The sequence below is a fragment of the Cherax quadricarinatus genome, chromosome 7 (assembly GCF_038502225.1).
Source record: "Cherax quadricarinatus isolate ZL_2023a chromosome 7, ASM3850222v1, whole genome shotgun sequence".
NCBI lineage: Eukaryota > Metazoa > Arthropoda > Malacostraca > Decapoda > Parastacidae > Cherax > Cherax quadricarinatus.
Window position 1 is genome coordinate 51555193 of NC_091298.1, and position 20488 is coordinate 51575680.

Below are 20488 nucleotides of genomic sequence, written 5' to 3' on the forward strand. Positions count from 1 at the left end.
CTAAGAGAAGACGCAATAAGTGTCCGGGGCCCAAGACTGTTCAACAGCCTCCCACCAGCCATAAGGGGAATTCCCAATAGACCCCTGGTTGCCTTCAAGAAGGAGCTGGACAGATACTTAAAGTCAGTGCCAGATCAGCCGGGCTGTGGTTCGCACGTTGGACTACGTGCGGCCAGCAGTAACAGCCTCGTTGATCAGGCTCTGATCCACCGGGAGGCCTGGTCATGGACCGGGCCGCGGGGGCGTTGATCCCTGAAATACTCTCCAGGTAGGGAGGGGCGTGAGACAGAGGGGGGGGGGCGAGAAGTGTAATAGAGGTGGCAGGGAGGGGCGTGAGGGGAAGCAGGGGCAGTAATGGAGGTGTTGTGTACCAGATTAGCGACTTCTGGGAGCAGATTAGCCGATAAGCTCGTTAAAATACCACCACCTTTATCGTTTATCCCGTCTGTCTTTTTCTACCCTACCTTACTGTCTGTCTGTTACCTTACCCTACCTTACTGTCCGTCTCTTACCTTACTCTACCTTACTGTCCGTCTCTTACCTTACTGTCTGTTACCTTACCCTACCTTACTGTCCGTCTCTTACCTTACTCTACCTTACTGTCCGTCTCTTACCTTACTGTCTGTTACCTTACCCTACCTTACTGTCCGTCTCTTACCTTACCCTACCTTACTGTCCGTCTCTTACCTTACTGTCTGTTACCTTACCCTACCTTACTGTCCGTCTCTTACCTTACTCTACCTTACTGTCCGTCTCTTACCTTACTGTCCGTCTCTTACCTTACTCTACCTTACTGTCTGTTTGTTACCTTATCCTACCTTACTGTCTGTCTCTTACCTTACTTTACCTTACTGTCCGTCTCTTACCTTACTCTACCTTAATGTCTGTCTGTTACCTTACCCTACCTTACTGTCCGTCTCTTACTTTACTCTACCTTACTGTCCGTCTCTTACCTTACCCTACCTTACTGTCTGTCTCTTACCTTACTCTACCTTACTGTCTGTTACCTTGCCTTACCTTACTGTCCGTCTCTTACCTTACCCTACCTTACTGTCCGTCTCTTACCTTACCCTACCTTACTGTCCGTCTCTTACCTTACTCTACCTTACTGTCTGTCTCTTACCTTACTCTACCTTACTGTCCGTCTCTTACCTTACCCTACCTTACTGTCCGTCTCTTACCTTACTCTACCTTACTGTCCGTCTCTTACCTTACTCTACCTTACTGTCCGTCTCTTACCTTACTCTACCTTACTGTCCGTCTCTTACCTTACTCTACCTTACTGTCCGTCTCTTACCTTACTCTACCTTACTGTCCGTCTCTTACCTTACTCTACCTTACTGTCCGTCTCTTACCTTACTCTACCTTACTGTCCGTCTCTTACCTTATCCTACCTTACTGTCCGTCTCTTACCTTACCCTACCTTACTGTCCGTCTCTTACCTTACTCTACCTTACTGTCCGTCTCTTACCTTACTCTACCTTACTGTCCGTCTCTTACCTTACTCTACCTTACTGTCCGTCTCTTACCTTACTCTACCTTACTGTCCGTCTCTTACCTTACTCTACCTTACTGTCCGTCTCTTACCTTACCCTACCTTACTGTCCGTCTCTTACCTTACTCTACCTTACTGTCCGTCTCTTACCTTACTGTCCGTCTCTTACCTTACTCTACCTTACTGTCTGTTTGTTACCTTATCCTACCTTACTGTCTGTCTCTTACCTTACTTTACCTTACTGTCCGTCTCTTACCTTACTCTACCTTAATGTCTGTCTGTTACCTTACCCTACCTTACTGTCCGTCTCTTACTTTACTCTACCTTACTGTCCGTCTCTTACCTTACCCTACCTTACTGTCTGTCTCTTACCTTACTCTACCTTACTGTCTGTTACCTTGCCTTACCTTACTGTCCGTCTCTTACCTTACCCTACCTTACTGTCCGTCTCTTACCTTACCCTACCTTACTGTCCGTCTCTTACCTTACTCTACCTTACTGTCTGTCTCTTACCTTACTCTACCTTACTGTCCGTCTCTTACCTTACCCTACCTTACTGTCCGTCTCTTACCTTACTCTACCTTACTGTCCGTCTCTTACCTTACTCTACCTTACTGTCCGTCTCTTACCTTACTCTACCTTACTGTCCGTCTCTTACCTTACTCTACCTTACTGTCCGTCTCTTACCTTACTCTACCTTACTGTCCGTCTCTTACCTTACTCTACCTTACTGTCCGTCTCTTACCTTACTCTACCTTACTGTCCGTCTCTTACCTTATCCTACCTTACTGTCCGTCTCTTACCTTACCCTACCTTACTGTCCGTCTCTTACCTTACTCTACCTTACTGTCCGTCTCTTACCTTACTCTACCTTACTGTCCGTCTCTTACCTTACTCTACCTTACTGTCCGTCTCTTACCTTACTCTACCTTACTGTCCGTCTCTTACCTTACTCTACCTTACTGTCCGTCTCTTACCTTACCCTACCTTACTGTCCGTCTCTTACCTTACCTGGAGGTTACCTGGAGGTTATTCCGGGGATCAACGCCCACGCGGCCCGGTCCATGACCAGGCCTCCCGATGGATCAGGGCCTGATCAACTAGGCTGTTACTGCTGGCCGCACGCAGTCCAACGTACGAGCCACAGCCCGGCTGATCCGGCACTGACTTTAGGTATCTGTCCAGTTCTCTCTTGAAGGCAGCCAGGGGCTTAATGGCAATTCCCCTAATGCTTGATGGGAGGCTGTTGAACAGTTTTGGGCCCCGGACACTTATGGTGTTTTCCCTTAGTGTACCATGGCGCCCCTACTTTTTATTGGGGGCATTTTGCATCGCCTGCCCAGTCTTTTACTTTCGTAGGGAGTGATTTCTGTGTGCAGATTTGGGACCATTCCTTCCAAGATTTTCCAAGTGTAGATTATGGTATCTCTCTCCCTCCTGCGTTCCAACGAGTACAAGTCAAGTGCTTCCAAGCGTTCCCAGTAGTTAAGGTGCTTGACAGAACTTATACGTGCAGTAAAGGATCTCTGTACACTCTCTAGATCTGCGATTTCACCTGCTTTGAATGGAGATGTTAATGTACAGCAGTATTCCAGCCTAGAGAGAACAAGTGATTTGAAAAGGATCATCATGGGCTTGGCATCTCTCGTTTTGAAAGTTCTCATTATCCATCCTATCATTTTCTTTGCACGTGCGATCGTGGCACTGTTGTGATCCTTGAAAGTGAGATCCTCAGACATTACTACTCCCAGGTCCCTCACATTATTTTTCTGCTCTATTGTATGGCCAGAGTCTGTAGTATACTCTGTTCTAGTTATTATCTCCTCCAGTTTTCCATAACGGAGTAGTTGGAATTTGTCCTCATTGAACATCATATTGTTTACCGTTGCCCACTGGAAAACTTTGTTTATATCTTCTTGGAGGTTAACCGCGTCCTCAGCAGATGACAGCCTCATGCAGATCCTAGTATCATCCACAAAGGATGATACGGTGCTGTGGTGTATATCTCTGTCTATGTCTGATATGAGGATAAGGAATAAGATGGGGGCGAGTACTGTGCCTTGTGGAACAGAGCTCTTCACTATGGCAGCCTCCGATTTAACTCTGTTGACCACTACTCTTTGTGTTCGATTTGTTAGGAAGTTGAAGATCCATCTCCCCACTTTCCCAGTTATTCCTTTAGCACGTATTTTATGGGCTATTACGCCATGATCACATTTGTCAAATGCTTTTGCAAAGTCTGTGTATATTACATCTGCATTCTGATTTTCTTCCAGTGCATCCAAGGCCATGTCATAGTGATCCAGTAGTTGTGAGAGGCAGGAGCGACCTGCCCTGAACCCATGTTGCCCTGGATTGTGCAGATTTTGGGAATCCAGGTGATTTGCAATCCTGCTTCTTAGCACTCTTTCAAAGATTTTTATGATGTGGGACGTCAGAGCTATTGGTCTATAGTTTTTAGCTAATGCTTTGCTGCCACCTTTATGGAGTGGGGCTATATCCGTTGTTTTAAGTGACTGTGGAATTTCACCCATGTCCAAGCTCCTCCTCCATAGTGTACTTAGGGCACGCGAGAGGGGTTTCTTGCAGTTCTTAACGAAAACAGAGTTCCACGAGTCTGGGCCCGGGGCTGAGTGCATAGGCATGTTGTCAATGGCTTTTTCGAAATCTATCGGAGTTAAGGTAATGTCGGAAATCTGACATACATTTATGGAGTTTTGAGGCTCATTCATGAAGAAATCATTTGGGTCGTCGATCCTCAGACCGATTAGTGGATCACTAAACACAGAGTCGTACTGGGATTTCAATATTTCACTCATTTCCTTGTTGTCATCTGTGTAAGTCCCATCCTGTCTGAGTAAGGGCCCGATACTAGATGTGGTATTTGCCTTGTTTTTGGCATATGAAAAGAAATATTTTGAATTTCTTTCACTTTCACTAATAGCTTTAAGCTCCTCCTGCCTCTCCTGGTTCCTGTAAGAGTGATTTAACTTAAGTTCGATAGTTTCCACTTCCCTGGTCAGCGCCTCCTTTCGTGTATCAGATATTCTAGCACTCCTGAGGAGCTCAGTGACTCTTCGTCGTCTTCTGTAGAGGGAGCATCTTTCTCTCTCCAGTTTACTCCTGCTCTTCTTCTTAGGGGAATATGCCTAGAACATGCTTCGGCTGCCAGGAAATTGATCCTTTCAAGGCACTGGTTTGGATCCATGTCATTTAAGACATCTTCTTAACATGTTTCGTTTAGGACATGGTTTACCTGGTCCCAGTTGATGTTCTTGTTGTTGAAGTTGTATTTTGTGAAGACACCTTCACAGGTACATGCATTCTGCTGATCAGGACCCCTATGCATGTACGTCTGGACTTCGATTAGGTTGTGATCGGAATTAGTTGTTTTTGATATTCTTATGTCTCTTATCAGGTCCTCATTATTTGTGAAGATAAGGTCAAGTGTGTTTTCTAGTCTTGTTGGCTCCACTATCTGCTGGCTTAAGGTGTGTTTTTCGCAGAGACTTAGTAGCTCATGTGTGTGTGACCTTTCATCTGCGCTACCTCCGGGGATTGTTTCAGCTATAACATTATTTGCTACATTCTTCCATTTTGTATGCCTTAGGTTGAAATCACCAAGCAGTAAGATGTTTGGGGATGGAGCTGGAAGGTTTTCCAAACAGTAATCAATTTTCAGTAGCTGTTCCTTGAACTGTTGTGAGGTTGCATCTGGTGGCTTGTATACAACCACAATGACTAGGTTTTGGTTCTCGGTCTTTATTGATAGAACTTCAACTACCTCATTTGTGGTGTTCAGCAACTCCGTGCAGATAAGGGACTCTTTGACATACAGGCCAACCCCCCCTTGTTGCCTGTTTTTTCTGTCGCATCTAAAAAGGTTGTAACCACTTATCTATATTTCACTGTCAAAGTGATCTTTTGTGTGAGTCTCTGTGAAGGCTGCAAACATTGCATTAGACTCCTCTAGAAGTCCACTGATAAAAGGTATTTTGTTGTTGGTGGATGGCTTAAGGCCCTGTATATTAGCAAATATGAACGAGGTTGTATTCTGTGTTTGTTGGGGGGATTTTGTTATTGGCATCAGTAGTTGTAATTCTGGAGGGCCATGGGTGGCCACTGGCTGCGCCTCCAGTCCAACAAGGCTCCGAGGTGGTGGACTATTTTTGTTATTTCCTTCCATTTTCTTTTTCCGTTTCCTGCCACTAAAAAATCACCTGGAGTTGGGTTGTCGTAGCTACTATTGTTTGTCTTGTGGGGTCTGTGCCTCCTGGTCCCATTTAGATGGTATGCAGGGCAGTCGATGTTGTAACGCTGCTTCTGGAGGACCGAGGAGTGGCACATTTTTGGGTGAAAGAAAGTACAGGAAGAAGAACGACACACTCCTTTAGACAGGAGGTCGCTAAATTTTTTGGGATGCTCAAAGTTACATGTCCCATTTTTTTCCTTGTCATTCCATGCTTACAGATGCCCCAAGCATAATATTTGCACAAATTCACCTTTGGTTGAGAATTGTTGGGAGGTGTGTTGTCAATTTCTGCAGGTTCTGGGACTGCACTATAATCCTCAGTATCCAAGCCAGGGCCACCCCGTCCTGGATTCCATCTACTTTTCCCAGGAGAGGAAGGAGGAGGAGACTCCTCTCCAACATCTGTACTGTGGGTCACGGTCTTGTGCAATGATGGTTGTATATTGACGGTTCTAGATGGTTGTATATTTACTGTTTTGGTAGTGTCCCTAGTTACCCTACCTTACTGTCCGTCTCTTACCTTACTCTACCTTACTGTCCGTCTCTTACCTTACTCTACCTTACTGTCCGTCTCTTACCTTACTCTACCTTACTGTCCGTCTCTTACCTTACTCTACCTTACTGTCCGTCTCTTACCTTACCCTACCTTACTGTCCGTCTCTTACCTTACTCTACCTTATTGTCCGTCTCTTACCTTACCCTACCTTACTGTCCGTCTCTTACCTTACTCTACCTTACTGTCCGTCTCTTACCTTACCCTACCTTACTGTTCGTCTCTTACCTTACTGTCCGTCTCTTACCTTACCCTACCTTACTGTCCGTCTCTTACCTTACCCTACCTTACTGTCCGTCTCTTACCTTACTCTACCTTACTGTCCGTCTCTTACCTTACTCTACCTTACTGTCCGTCTCTTACCTTACTCTACCTTACTGTCCGTCTCTTACCTTACTCTACCTTACTGTCCGTCTCTTACCTTACTCTACCTTACTGTCCGTCTCTTACCTTACCCTACCTTACTGTCCGTCTCTTACCTTACTCTACCTTACTGTCCGTCTCTTACCTTACCCTACCTTACTGTCCGTCTCTTACCTTACTCTACCTTATTGTCCGTCTCTTACCTTACCCTACCTTACTGTCCGTCTCTTTACCTTGCTGTCCGTCTCTTACCTTACTCTACCTTACTGTCCGTCTCTTACCTTACCCTACCTTACTGTCCGTCTCTTACCTTACTCTACCTTACTGTCCGTCTCTTACCTTACTCTACCTTACTGTCCGTCTCTTACCTTTACCTTACTGTCGGTCTCTTACCTTACTCTACCTTACTGTCCGTCTCTTACCCTACGTTACTGTCCGTCTCTTACCTTACTCTACCTTGCTGTCCGTCTCTTACCTTACCCTACCTTACTGTCCGTCTCATACCTTACTCTACCTTACTGTCCGTCTCTTACCCTACCTTACTGTCCGTCTCTTACCTTACTCTACCTTACTGTCCGTCTCTTACCTTACCCTACCTTACTGTCCGTCTCTTACCTTACCCTACCTTACTGTCCGTCTCTTACCTTACCCTACCTTACTGTCCGTCTCTTACCTTACTCTACCTTACTGTCCGTCTCTTACCTTACTCTACCTTACTGTCCGTCTCTTACCTTACTCTACCTTACTGTCCGTCTCTTACCTTACTCTACCTTACTGTCCGTCTCTTACCTTACTCTACCTTACTGTCCGTCTCTTACCTTACCCTACCTTACTGTCCGTCTCTTACCTTACTCTACCTTACTGTCCGTCTCTTACCTTACCCTACCTTACTGTCCGTCTCTTACCTTACTCTACCTTATTGTCCGTCTCTTACCTTACCCTACCTTACTGTCCGTCTCTTTACCTTGCTGTCCGTCTCTTACCTTACTCTACCTTACTGTCCGTCTCTTACCTTACCCTACCTTACTGTCCGTCTCTTACCTTACTCTACCTTACTGTCCGTCTCTTACCTTACTCTACCTTACTGTCCGTCTCTTACCTTTACCTTACTGTCGGTCTCTTACCTTACTCTACCTTACTGTCCGTCTCTTACCCTACGTTACTGTCCGTCTCTTACCTTACTCTACCTTGCTGTCCGTCTCTTACCTTACCCTACCTTACTGTCCGTCTCATACCTTACTCTACCTTACTGTCCGTCTCTTACCCTACCTTACTGTCCGTCTCTTACCTTACTCTACCTTACTGTCCGTCTCTTACCTTACCCTACCTTACTGTCCGTCTCTTACCTTACTCTACCTTACTGTCCGTCTCTTACCTTACCCTACCTTACTGTCCGTCTCTTACCTTACTCTACCTTACTGTCCGTCTCTTACCTTACCCTACCTTACTGTCCGTCTCTTACCTTACTCTACCTTATTGTCCGTCTCTTACCTTACCCTACCTTACTGTCCGTCTCTTTACCTTGCTGTCCGTCTCTTACCTTACTCTACCTTACTGTCCGTCTCTTACCTTACCCTACCTTACTGTCCGTCTCTTACCTTACTCTACCTTACTGTCCGTCTCTTACCTTACTCTACCTTACTGTCCGTCTCTTACCTTTACCTTACTGTCGGTCTCTTACCTTACTCTACCTTACTGTCCGTCTCTTACCCTACGTTACTGTCCGTCTCTTACCTTACTCTACCTTGCTGTCCGTCTCTTACCTTACCCTACCTTACTGTCCGTCTCATACCTTACTCTACCTTACTGTCCGTCTCTTACCCTACCTTACTGTCCGTCTCTTACCTTACTCTACCTTACTGTCCGTCTCTTACCTTACCCTACCTTACTGTCCGTCTCTTACCTTACTCTACCTTACTGTCCGTCTCTTACCTTACCCTACCTTACTGTCCGTCTCTTACCTTACCCTACCTTACTGTCCGTCTCTTACCTTACTCTACCTTACTGTCCGTCTCTTACCTTACCCTACCTTACTGTCCGTCTCTTACCTTACTCTACCTTACTGTCCGTCTCTTACCTTACCCTACCTTACTGTCCGTCTCTTACCTTACTCTACCTTACTGTCCGTCTCTTACCTTACTCTACCTTACTGTCCGTCTCTTACCTTAACCTACCTTACTGTCCGTCTCTTACCTTACCCTACCTTACTGTCCGTCTCTTACCTTACTCTGCCTTACTGTCCGTTTCTTGCTTTACCATACCTTACTGTCCGTCTCTTACCTTACTCTACCTTACTGTCCGCCTCTTACCTTACTCTACCTTACTGTCCGTCTCTTACCTTACTCTACCTTACTGTCCGTCTCTTACCTTACTCTACCTTACTGTCCGTCTCTTACCTTACTCTACCTTACTGTCCGTCTCTTACCTTACTGTCCGTTTCTTGCCTTACTCTACCTTACTGTCCGTCTCTTACCTTACTCTACCTTACTGTCCGCCTCTTACCTTACTCTACCTTACTGTCCGTCTCTTACCTTACCCTACCTTACTGCCCGTCTCTTACCTTACTCTACCTTACTGTCCGTCTCTTACCTTACTCTACCTTACTGTCCGTCTCTTACCTTAGTCTACCTTACTGTCCATTTCTTGCCTTACTCTACCTTACTGTTCGTCTTTTACCTTACTCTACCTTACTGTCCGTCTCTTACCTTACTCTACCTCACTGTCCGTTTCTTGCCTTACCTTACCTTACCTTCCGTCTCTTACCTTACTCTACCTTACTGTCCGTCTCTTACCTTACTCTACCTTACTGTCCATTTCTTGCCTTACTCTACCTTACTGTTCGTCTTTTACCTTACTCTACCTTACTGTCCGTCTCTTACCTTACTCTACCTCACTGTCCGTTTCTTGCCTTACCTTACCTTACCTTCCGTCTCTTACCTTACTCTACCTTACTGTTCGTCTCTTACCTTACTCTACCTTACTGTCCGTCTCTTACCTTACTCTACCTCACTGTCCGTTTCTTGCCTTACCTTACCTTACCTTCCGTCTCTTACCTTACTCTACCTTACTGTCCGTTTCTTACCTTACCTTACCTTACCTTCCGTCTCTTACCTTACTTAAAGTCGGTTCCCGTTCAGCTGGGCTGTGATTCTTATGTTGGATTACGTGTCACCAGCAGCAACAGTCTAATCCACCACGTGGCCTGGTTTTAAGGACTGAGCCGCGGGGCGTTGAACCTCGGAAGGACCTCCAGGTAGGTAAAGCGTCAGGCCGTCCCTGTTTACCTAGCAAGTAGGTACCTGGGTGTTAGTCAACTGGTGTGGGTGGCATCCTGGGGGACAAGACTGAAGACCCACAGTGGGAATAAGAGAGTCCTGGATGACGCACTCACTCTCTTGGGTTATCCTGAGTGGCTAACCCTCCAGGGTTAAAAATCCCAACAAAATGTTTTATTTCTACTGTCGTGCCCGTCTTGCTGTCCTGGTACATCTGATCTCATGTGGACAAACACACTTATGTGCTGTTGTGGATATTTAATAAATATCCAGAAGTGTTAAATGTGTTTTCGCACATGTTAGTGTTACCAGAACATTGATCAAGTCATCTCACACCTCTCAAGTGTGAACTCTGCTGTTTATGATTGTACTGCTTTAAATATATGTAAACTTGGTTGAATTTGGTGATCACAGTTTTACCTGACATAACATGACCTGACATAACATGACGTGACCTGACATGACGTGACCTGACATAACACGATGTGACCTGACCTAACATGACCTAGCCTAACTTAAATTATATGAATTTTAAGAAAAATGTATGCAAGAAATCGACGTTGTCGTTCGGAACTGTATTTTTTATGGACAATGTTGTCTTAAGAAATGTTGGGGACACAAGCTGTAAGCTGTAATTCTCTCTCTCTCTCTCTCTCTCTCTCTCTCTCTCTCTCTCTCTCTCTCTCTCTCTCCCCATCCCTCCATACCTATCTACCTTCCTATCTCATCTTCCTCTTCCCCCTCTCACCGTATCAATAAATAGGGGAGGTAGAGGGGTTCAGGAAACAATTATTCCCCTCACACTTCATCCTCGTTTGACGCTTGTTATCACAATTTTCCCCTCACTTTCCCTTTCCGCCCTGGGGCAAGGAACGAGGGTAGAGGAGAGGGCGAGGAGTGAGGGGTTGTAAATAGGACAGGGGAAGGAAGATAGAGAGAAGCATTAATAATAATAATAATAATAATAATAATAATAATAATAATAATATCAAAGGTTCAGGTCTGTTTAACCACAAGACAGCTGACATTTACCTATAATATGATGTAACTTATACAGACCATAACTAACATCATTGATGTACTATATAGAAAGCTCCTGGTTATGTAGATCATTTCTAGCAAATTAAATTTTGTCCCCAGGATGCGACCCACACCAGCTGGTTAACACCCAGGTACCTATTTACTACTAGGTGACCAGGGACAGCAGGTGTTTTAACGAAATACACCCCCGGTGTTTTCACCGATACTGGGGATCGAACCATGGGCCTCAGTGTGTGAAGTGAGTGCGCTACCAACCGAGCTGTGGGACACTTTCCAGAAGCCTACTTACCGCAGAATTTTAGGACATGTGTTAAATGATCCATACAAGTGACACGGGTCACAACTGACCCACACAGGTGACACGGGTCATAACTGACCCACACAGGTAACTCGGGTCATAACTGATCCATACAAGTGACACAGGTCATAACTGATCCACACAGGTAACACGGGTCATAACTGATCCATACAAGTGACACAGGTCATAACTGAACCACACAGGTAACACGGGTCATAACTGAACCACACAGGTAACACGGGTCATAACTGAACCACACAGGTGACACAGGTCATAACTGAACCACACAGGTAACACGGGTCATAACTGAACCACACAGGTAACACGGGTCATAACTGAACCACACAGGTAACACGGGTCATAACTGAGCCACACAGGTAACACGGGTCATAACTGAACCACACAGGTAACACGGGTCATAACTGAACCACACAGGTAACACGGGTCATAACTGATCCACACAGGTAACACGGGTCATAACTGAACCACACAGGTAACACGGGTCATAACTGAACCACACAGGTAACACGGGTCATAACTGAACCACACAGGTAACACGGGTCATAACTGATCCACACAGGTAACACGGGTCATAACTGACCCACACAGGTGACACGGGTCATAAGTGATCCACACAGGTAACACGGGTCATAACTGATCCACACAGGTAACACGGGTCATAACTGACCCACACAGGTGACACGGGTCATAAGTGATCCACACAGGTAACACGGGTCATAACTGATCCACACAGGTAACACGGGTCATAACTGATCCACACAGGTAACACGGGTCATAACTGATCCACACAGGTGACACGGGTCATAACTGATCCACACAGGTGACACGGGTCATAAGTGATCCACACAGGTAACACGGGTCATAACTGATCCACACAGGTAACACGGGTCATAACTGATCCACACAGGTGACACGGGTCATAACATCCACACAGGTAACACGGGTCATAACTGAACCACACAGGTAACACGGGTCATAACTGATCCACACAGGTAACACGGGTCATAACTGATCCACACAGGTAACACGGGTCATAACATCCACACAGGTAACACGGGTCATAACTGATCCACACAGGTGACACGGGTCATAACTGATCCACACAGGTAACACGGGTCATAAGTGATCCACACAGGTGACACGGGTCATAAGTGATCCACACAGGTAACACGGGTCATAACTGATCCACACAGGTAACACGGGTCATAACTGATCCACACAGGTGACACGGGTCATAACTGATCCACACAGGTAACACGGGTCATAACTGAACCACACAGGTAACACGGGTCATAACTGAACCACACAGGTAACACGGGTCATAACTGAACCACACAGGTAACACGGGTCATAACTGATCCACACAGGTAACACGGGTCATAACTGACCCACACAGGTGACACGGGTCATAAGTGATCCACACAGGTAACACGGGTCATAACTGATCCACACAGGTAACACGGGTCATAACTGACCCACACAGGTGACACGGGTCATAAGTGATCCACACAGGTAACACGGGTCATAACTGATCCACACAGGTAACACGGGTCATAACTGATCCACACAGGTAACACGGGTCATAACTGATCCACACAGGTGACACGGGTCATAACTGATCCACACAGGTGACACGGGTCATAAGTGATCCACACAGGTAACACGGGTCATAACTGATCCACACAGGTAACACGGGTCATAACTGATCCACACAGGTGACACGGGTCATAACATCCACACAGGTAACACGGGTCATAACTGAACCACACAGGTAACACGGGTCATAACTGATCCACACAGGTAACACGGGTCATAACTGATCCACACAGGTAACACGGGTCATAACATCCACACAGGTAACACGGGTCATAACTGATCCACACAGGTGACACGGGTCATAACTGATCCACACAGGTAACACGGGTCATAACTGATCCACACAGGTGACACGGGTCATAAGTGATCCACACAGGTAACACGGGTCATAACTGATCCACACAGGTAACACGGGTCATAACTGATCCACACAGGTGACACGGGTCATAACTGATCCACACAGATGACACGGGTCATAACTGATCCACACAGGTGACACGGGTCATAAGTGATCCACACAGGTAACACGGGTCATAACTGATCCACACAGGTAACACGGGTCATAACTGATCCACACAGGTGACACGGGTCATAACATCCACACAAGTAACACGGGTCATAACTGAACCACACAGGTAACACGGGTCATAACTGATCCACACAGGTAACACGGGTCATAACTGATCCACACAGGTAACACGGGTCATAACATCCACACAGGTAACACGGGTCATAACTGATCCACACAGGTAACACGGGTCATAACTGATCCATACAAGTGACACAGGTCATAACTGATCCACACAGGTAACACGGGTCATAACTGATCCATACAAGTGACACAGGTCATAACTGAATCACACAGGTAACACGGGTCATAACTGAACCACACAGGTAACACGGGTCATAACTGAACCACACAGGTGACACAGGTCATAACTGAACCACACAGGTAACACGGGTCATAACTGAACCACACAGGTAACACGGGTCATAACTGAACCACACAGGTAACACGGGTCATAACTGAGCCACACAGGTAACACGGGTCATAACTGAACCACACAGGTAACACGGGTCATAACTGAACCACACAGGTAACACGGGTCATAACTGATCCACACAGGTAACACGGGTCATAACTGAACCACACAGGTAACACGGGTCATAACTGAACCACACAGGTAACACGGGTCATAACTGAACCACACAGGTAACACGGGTCATAACTGATCCACACAGGTAACACGGGTCATAACTGACCCACACAGGTGACACGGGTCATAAGTGATCCACACAGGTAACACGGGTCATAACTGATCCACACAGGTAACACGGGTCATAACTGACCCACACAGGTGACACGGGTCATAAGTGATCCACACAGGTAACACGGGTCATAACTGATCCACACAGGTAACACGGGTCATAACTGATCCACACAGGTAACACGGGTCATAACTGATCCACACAGGTGACACGGGTCATAACTGATCCACACAGGTGACACGGGTCATAAGTGATCCACACAGGTAACACGGGTCATAACTGATCCACACAGGTAACACGGGTCATAACTGATCCACACAGGTGACACGGGTCATAACATCCACACAGGTAACACGGGTCATAACTGAACCACACAGGTAACACGGGTCATAACTGATCCACACAGGTAACACGGGTCATAACTGATCCACACAGGTAACACGGGTCATAACATCCACACAGGTAACACGGGTCATAACTGATCCACACAGGTGACACGGGTCATAACTGATCCACACAGGTAACACGGGTCATAACTGATCCACACAGGTGACACGGGTCATAAGTGATCCACACAGGTAACACGGGTCATAACTGATCCACACAGGTAACACGGGTCATAACTGATCCACACAGGTGACACGGGTCATAACTGATCCACACAGGTAACACGGGTCATAACTGAACCACACAGGTAACACGGGTCATAACTGAACCACACAGGTAACACGGGTCATAACTGAACCACACAGGTAACACGGGTCATAACTGATCCACACAGGTAACACGGGTCATAACTGACCCACACAGGTGACACGGGTCATAAGTGATCCACACAGGTAACACGGGTCATAACTGATCCACACAGGTAACACGGGTCATAACTGACCCACACAGGTGACACGGGTCATAAGTGATCCACACAGGTAACACGGGTCATAACTGATCCACACAGGTAACACGGGTCATAACTGATCCACACAGGTAACACGGGTCATAACTGATCCACACAGGTGACACGGGTCATAACTGATCCACACAGGTGACACGGGTCATAAGTGATCCACACAGGTAACACGGGTCATAACTGATCCACACAGGTAACACGGGTCATAACTGATCCACACAGGTGACACGGGTCATAACATCCACACAGGTAACACGGGTCATAACTGAACCACACAGGTAACACGGGTCATAACTGATCCACACAGGTAACACGGGTCATAACTGATCCACACAGGTAACACGGGTCATAACATCCACACAGGTAACACGGGTCATAACTGATCCACACAGGTGACACGGGTCATAACTGATCCACACAGGTAACACGGGTCATAACTGATCCACACAGGTGACACGGGTCATAAGTGATCCACACAGGTAACACGGGTCATAACTGATCCACACAGGTAACACGGGTCATAACTGATCCACACAGGTGACACGGGTCATAACTGATCCACACAGATGACACGGGTCATAACTGATCCACACAGGTGACACGGGTCATAAGTGATCCACACAGGTAACACGGGTCATAACTGATCCACACAGGTAACACGGGTCATAACTGATCCACACAGGTGACACGGGTCATAACATCCACACAAGTAACACGGGTCATAACTGAACCACACAGGTAACACGGGTCATAACTGATCCACACAGGTAACACGGGTCATAACTGATCCACACAGGTAACACGGGTCATAACATCCACACAGGTAACACGGGTCATAACTGATCCACACAGGTGACACGGATCATAACATCCACACAGGTAACACGGGTCATAACTGAACCACACAGGTAACACGGGTCATAACTGAACCACACAGGTAACACGGGTCATAACTGAACCACACAGGTAACACGGGTCATAACTGAACCACACAGGTAACACGGGTCATAACTGAACCACACAGGTAACACGGGTCATAACTGAACCACACAGGTAACACGGGTCATAACTGAACCACACAGGTAACACGGGTCATAACTGAACCACACAGGTAACACGGGTCATAAGTGATCCACACAGGTAACACGGGTCATAACTGAACCACACAGGTGACACGGGTCATAACTGACCCACACAGGTGACACGGGTCATAACTGACCCACACAGGTGACACGGGTCATAACTGACCTACACAGGTGGCACGGGTCATAACTGATCTACACAGGTGACACGGGTCATAAGTGATCCACACAGGTGACACGGGTCATAACTGACCTACACAGGTGGCACGGGTCATAACTGATCTACACAGGTGACACGGGTCATAAGTGATCCACACAGGTGACACGGGTCATAACTGATCTACACAGGTGACACAGGTCATAACTGACCCACACAGGTGACACAGGTCATAACTGACCTACACAGGTGGCACGGGTCATAACTGACCTACACATGTGGCACGGGTCATAACTGATCCACACAGGTGACACGGGTCATAAGTGATCCACACAGGTGACACGGGTCATAAGTGATCCACACAGGTAACACGGGTTATAACTGAACCACACAGGTGACACGAGTCATAACTGATCCACACAGGTGACACGGGTCATAAGTGATCCACACAGGTGACACGGGTCATAACTGATCCACACAGGTGACACGGGTCATAAGTGATCCACACAGGTGACACGGGTCATAACTGATCCACACAGGTGACACGGGTCGTAACTGATCCACACAGGTAACACGGGTCATAACTGAACCACACAGGTGACACGGGTCATAACTGATCCACACAGGTGACACGGGTCATAACTGAACCACACAGGTGACACGGGTCATAACTGATCCACACAGGTGACACGGGTCATAAGTGATCCACAGGTAACACGGGTCATAACTGATCCACACAGGTGACACGGGTCATAACTGATCCACACAGGTGACACGGGTCATAAGTGATCCACACAGGTGACACGGGTCATAACTGATCCACACAGGTGACACGGGTCATAAGTGATCCACACGTCATGCGAGTCTTAACTGATGATGGGAGCAGTAGATCAGTAAGAGCACTTTTAAGAGCACAACTTACCTGGCTGTCACTGATAGTCAGTGTGAAGTGGTAGACCACTTGGCGCTACTGCTATTGTGTACCTGTTGACATCATGTACATCTTGACTCAACCATACGCTAACTCCTGACATGTATAGTGTGTGGTGGGGGTGAATATCCCACTAGGATGTGTATCACTGTGTTTCGATCACACAGTGGAGGAAAAGTGTACTTCCCAGTGGTAGTGGTAGTAGTGGGTACCTTCTCAGTGGCAGTGCTACCTGTGCAGTGTAAGTTAATACTGCACTGACTACTGCACCACAATGCATAGTTTTTGTCTAGTGTGTTGCAGTTTTTATCTGGTATGTTGTAGTTTTTGTCTGTCTGGTGTGTTGCAGCTTTTGTCTAGTGTGTTGCAGTTTTTGTCTAGTTTGTTGCACTTTTTGTCTAGTTTGTTGTAGGTTTTGTTTGGTATGTTGCAGTTTTTGTCTAGTGTGTTGCAGTTTTTGTCTAGTGTGTTGCAGTTTTTGTCTAGTTTGTTGCACTTTTTGTCTAGTTTGTTGTAGGTTTTGTTTGGTGTGTTGCAGTTTTTGTCTGGTGTGTTGCAGTTTTTGTCTAGTTTGTTGCACTTTTTGTCTAGTTTGTTGTAGGTTTTGTTTGGTGTGTTGCAGTTTTTGTCTAGTTTGTTGCACTTTTTGTCTAGTTTGTTGTAGGTTTTGTTTGGTGTGTTGCAGTTTTTGTCTAGTTTGTTGCACTTTTTGTCTAGTTTGTTGTAGGTTTTGTTTGGTGTGTTGCAGTTTTTGTCTAGTTTGTTGCAGTTTTTGTCTAGTTTGTTGTAGGTTTTGTTTGGTGTGTTGCAGTTTTTGTCTAGTTTGTTGCACTTTTTGTCTAGTTTGTTGTAGGTTTTGTTTGGTGTGTTGCAGTTTTTGTCTGGTGTGTTGCAGCTTTTGTCTAGTTTGTTGCAGTTTTTGTCTAGTTGATTGCAGTTTTTGTCTGGTGTGTTGCAGTTTTTGTCTAGTTTGTTGCAGTTTTTGTCTAGTTCGTTGCAATTTTTGTCTAGTTTGTTGCAGTTTTTGTCTAGTTTGTTGCAGTTTTTATCTGGTTTGTTGCAATTTTTGTCTGGTGTTTTTCAGTTTTTGTCTAGTGTGTTGCAGTTTTTGTCTAGTGTGTTGCAGCTTTTGTCTAGTGTGTTGCAGTTTTTGTCTAGTGAGTTGCAGTTTTTGTCTAGTGTGTTGCAGTTTTTGTCTAGTTGGTTGCAGTTTTTGTCTAGTGTGTTGCAGTTTTTGTCTGGTGTGTTGCAGTTTTTGTCTAGTTTGTTGCAGTTTTTGTCTAGTGTGTTGCAGTTTTTGTCTAGTTGGTTGCAGTTTTTGTCTAGTTGGTTGCAGTTTTTGTCTAGTGTGTTGCAGTTTTTGTCTAGTTGGTTGCAGTTTTTGTCTAGTGTGTTGCAGTTTTTGTCTGGTGTGTTGCAGTTTTTGTCTAGTTTGTTGCAGTTTTTGTCTAGTTGGTTGCAGTTTTTGTCTAGTGTGTTGCAGTTTTTGTCTAGTTTGTTGCAGTTTTTGTCTAGTTGGTTGCAGTTTTTGTCTAGTTTGTTGCAGTTTTTGTCTAGTTGGTTGCAGTTTTTGTCTAGTTGGTTGCAGTTTTTGTCTAGTGTGTTGCAGTTTTTGTCTAGTTGGTTGCAGTTTTTGTCTAGTGTGTTGCAGTTTTTGTCTAGTTGGTTGCAGTTTTTGTCTAGTTTGTTGCAGTTTTTGTCTAGTGTGTTGCAGTTTTTGTCTAGTGTGTTGCAGTTTTTGTCTAGTGTGTTGCAGTTTTTGTCTAGTGTGTTGCAGTTTTTGTCTAGTGTGTTGCAGTTTTTGTCTGGTGTGTTGCAGTTTTTGTCTAGTTTGTTGCAGTTTTTGTCTAGTTTGTTGCAGTTTTTGTCTAGTTGGTTGCAGTTTTTGTCTAGTGTGTTGCAGTTTTTGTCTAGTTTGTTGCAGTTTTTGTCTAGTTTGTTGCAGTTTTTGTCTAGTTTGTTGCAGTTTTTGTCTAGTTGGTTGCAGTTTTTGTCTAGTTGGTTGCAGTTTTTGTCTAGTGTGTTGCAGTTTTTGTCTAGTTGGTTGCAGTTTTTGTCTAGTTTGTTGCAGTTTTTGTCTAGTTGGTTGCAGTTTTTGTCTGGTTTGTTGCACTTTTTGTCTGGTTTGTTGCACTTTTTGTCTAGTTTGTTGCACTTTTTATGTAGTTGCAGTTTTTGTCTAGTTTGTTGCAGGTTTTGTTTGGTGTGTTGCAGTTTTTATCTAGTGTTGCAGTTGTCTAATGTTGCAGTTTTTGTCTAGTTGTTGCTGTTTTTGTCTGGTGTGTTGCAGTTTTTATCTAGTTGCAGTTTTGTCTAGTTGCAGTTTTTGTCTGTGTTGCAGTTTTTATCAAGTTTGTTGCAGTTTTTATCTAGTTTGTTGCCATATTTGTCTAATTTATTAGTTTTTATCTAGTGTGTTGTAGTTTTATCTATTTTTTGCCATTTTTGTTTAGTTTATGGCAGTTTTTATCTAGTTTGTTGTATTTTTTATCTAGTGCTTTGCAGTTTTTATCTAGCGTGTTGCAGTTTTAATCTAGTGTGTCTTTGTCTAGTGTACATTGTGAGGTGAGTTATTGTAGTTAAGTATCACACTATTTAATTGTCTATTAATGCCAACCTCAGGTTTCCTAATTACCCTTCTCTCTCTCCGTCCCCATATCTCGAGTGTGAGTGGTTATGTCAGGCTCTTACACCTAACTCACCCCTTCCTCTCTGGCTGACCACAGGAGGGGCGAGGATGAAGGAGAAGAGCAAGAACGCTGCAAGAAGCAGACGGGAGAAAGAGAACGCAGAGTTCCTGGAGCTGGCCAAGCTGCTGCCTCTGCCGGCTGCTATCACCTCACAACTTGATAAAGCTTCAATCATCCGGCTCACAACCAGCTACCTCAAGATGAGGCACGTGTTTCCTGACGGTGAGTCTTCCTCTATGTTATTTTAAACCCTGGGCCTGGCTTCCAAGCCACATTACTTTGGTGAGTGATTTGGGCTTTCTAATTAAATAGTTGCATACATCAGCACTGTGCTGCTACCCTATTTAATGTGATAGTTTCACAGGATGGTGTTTCACTGTCGTATTCCATCACATAGGATGGTGTTTCACTGTCATATTCCATCACACAGGATGGTGTTTCACTGTCATATTCCATCACACAGGATGGTGTTTCACTGTCATATTCCATCACACAGGATGGTGTTTCACTGTCATATTCCATCACATAGGATGGTGTTTCACTGTCATATTCCATCAC

General features: G+C 45.5%; 1 protein-coding gene across 8 annotated transcripts in view; it reads left to right on the forward strand.

The window, feature by feature from the left end:
* sim (single-minded) overlaps nt 1-20488 on the forward strand; it is a 649835-nt gene that overhangs the window by 489927 nt on the left and 139420 nt on the right. For 7 of the 8 annotated variants that reach the window (XM_070082428.1, XM_070082426.1, XM_070082431.1 and 4 more), the window contains one exon: nt 19967-20152. The exons of the other annotated variant lie outside the window; for it this stretch is intronic. In XM_070082428.1, the coding sequence (XP_069938529.1) occupies nt 19978-20152 (175 nt within the window). In that variant the 5' untranslated portion in view covers nt 19967-19977. The remainder of the gene's footprint in view (nt 1-19966; nt 20153-20488) is intronic. 8 annotated transcript variants of the gene reach the window in all.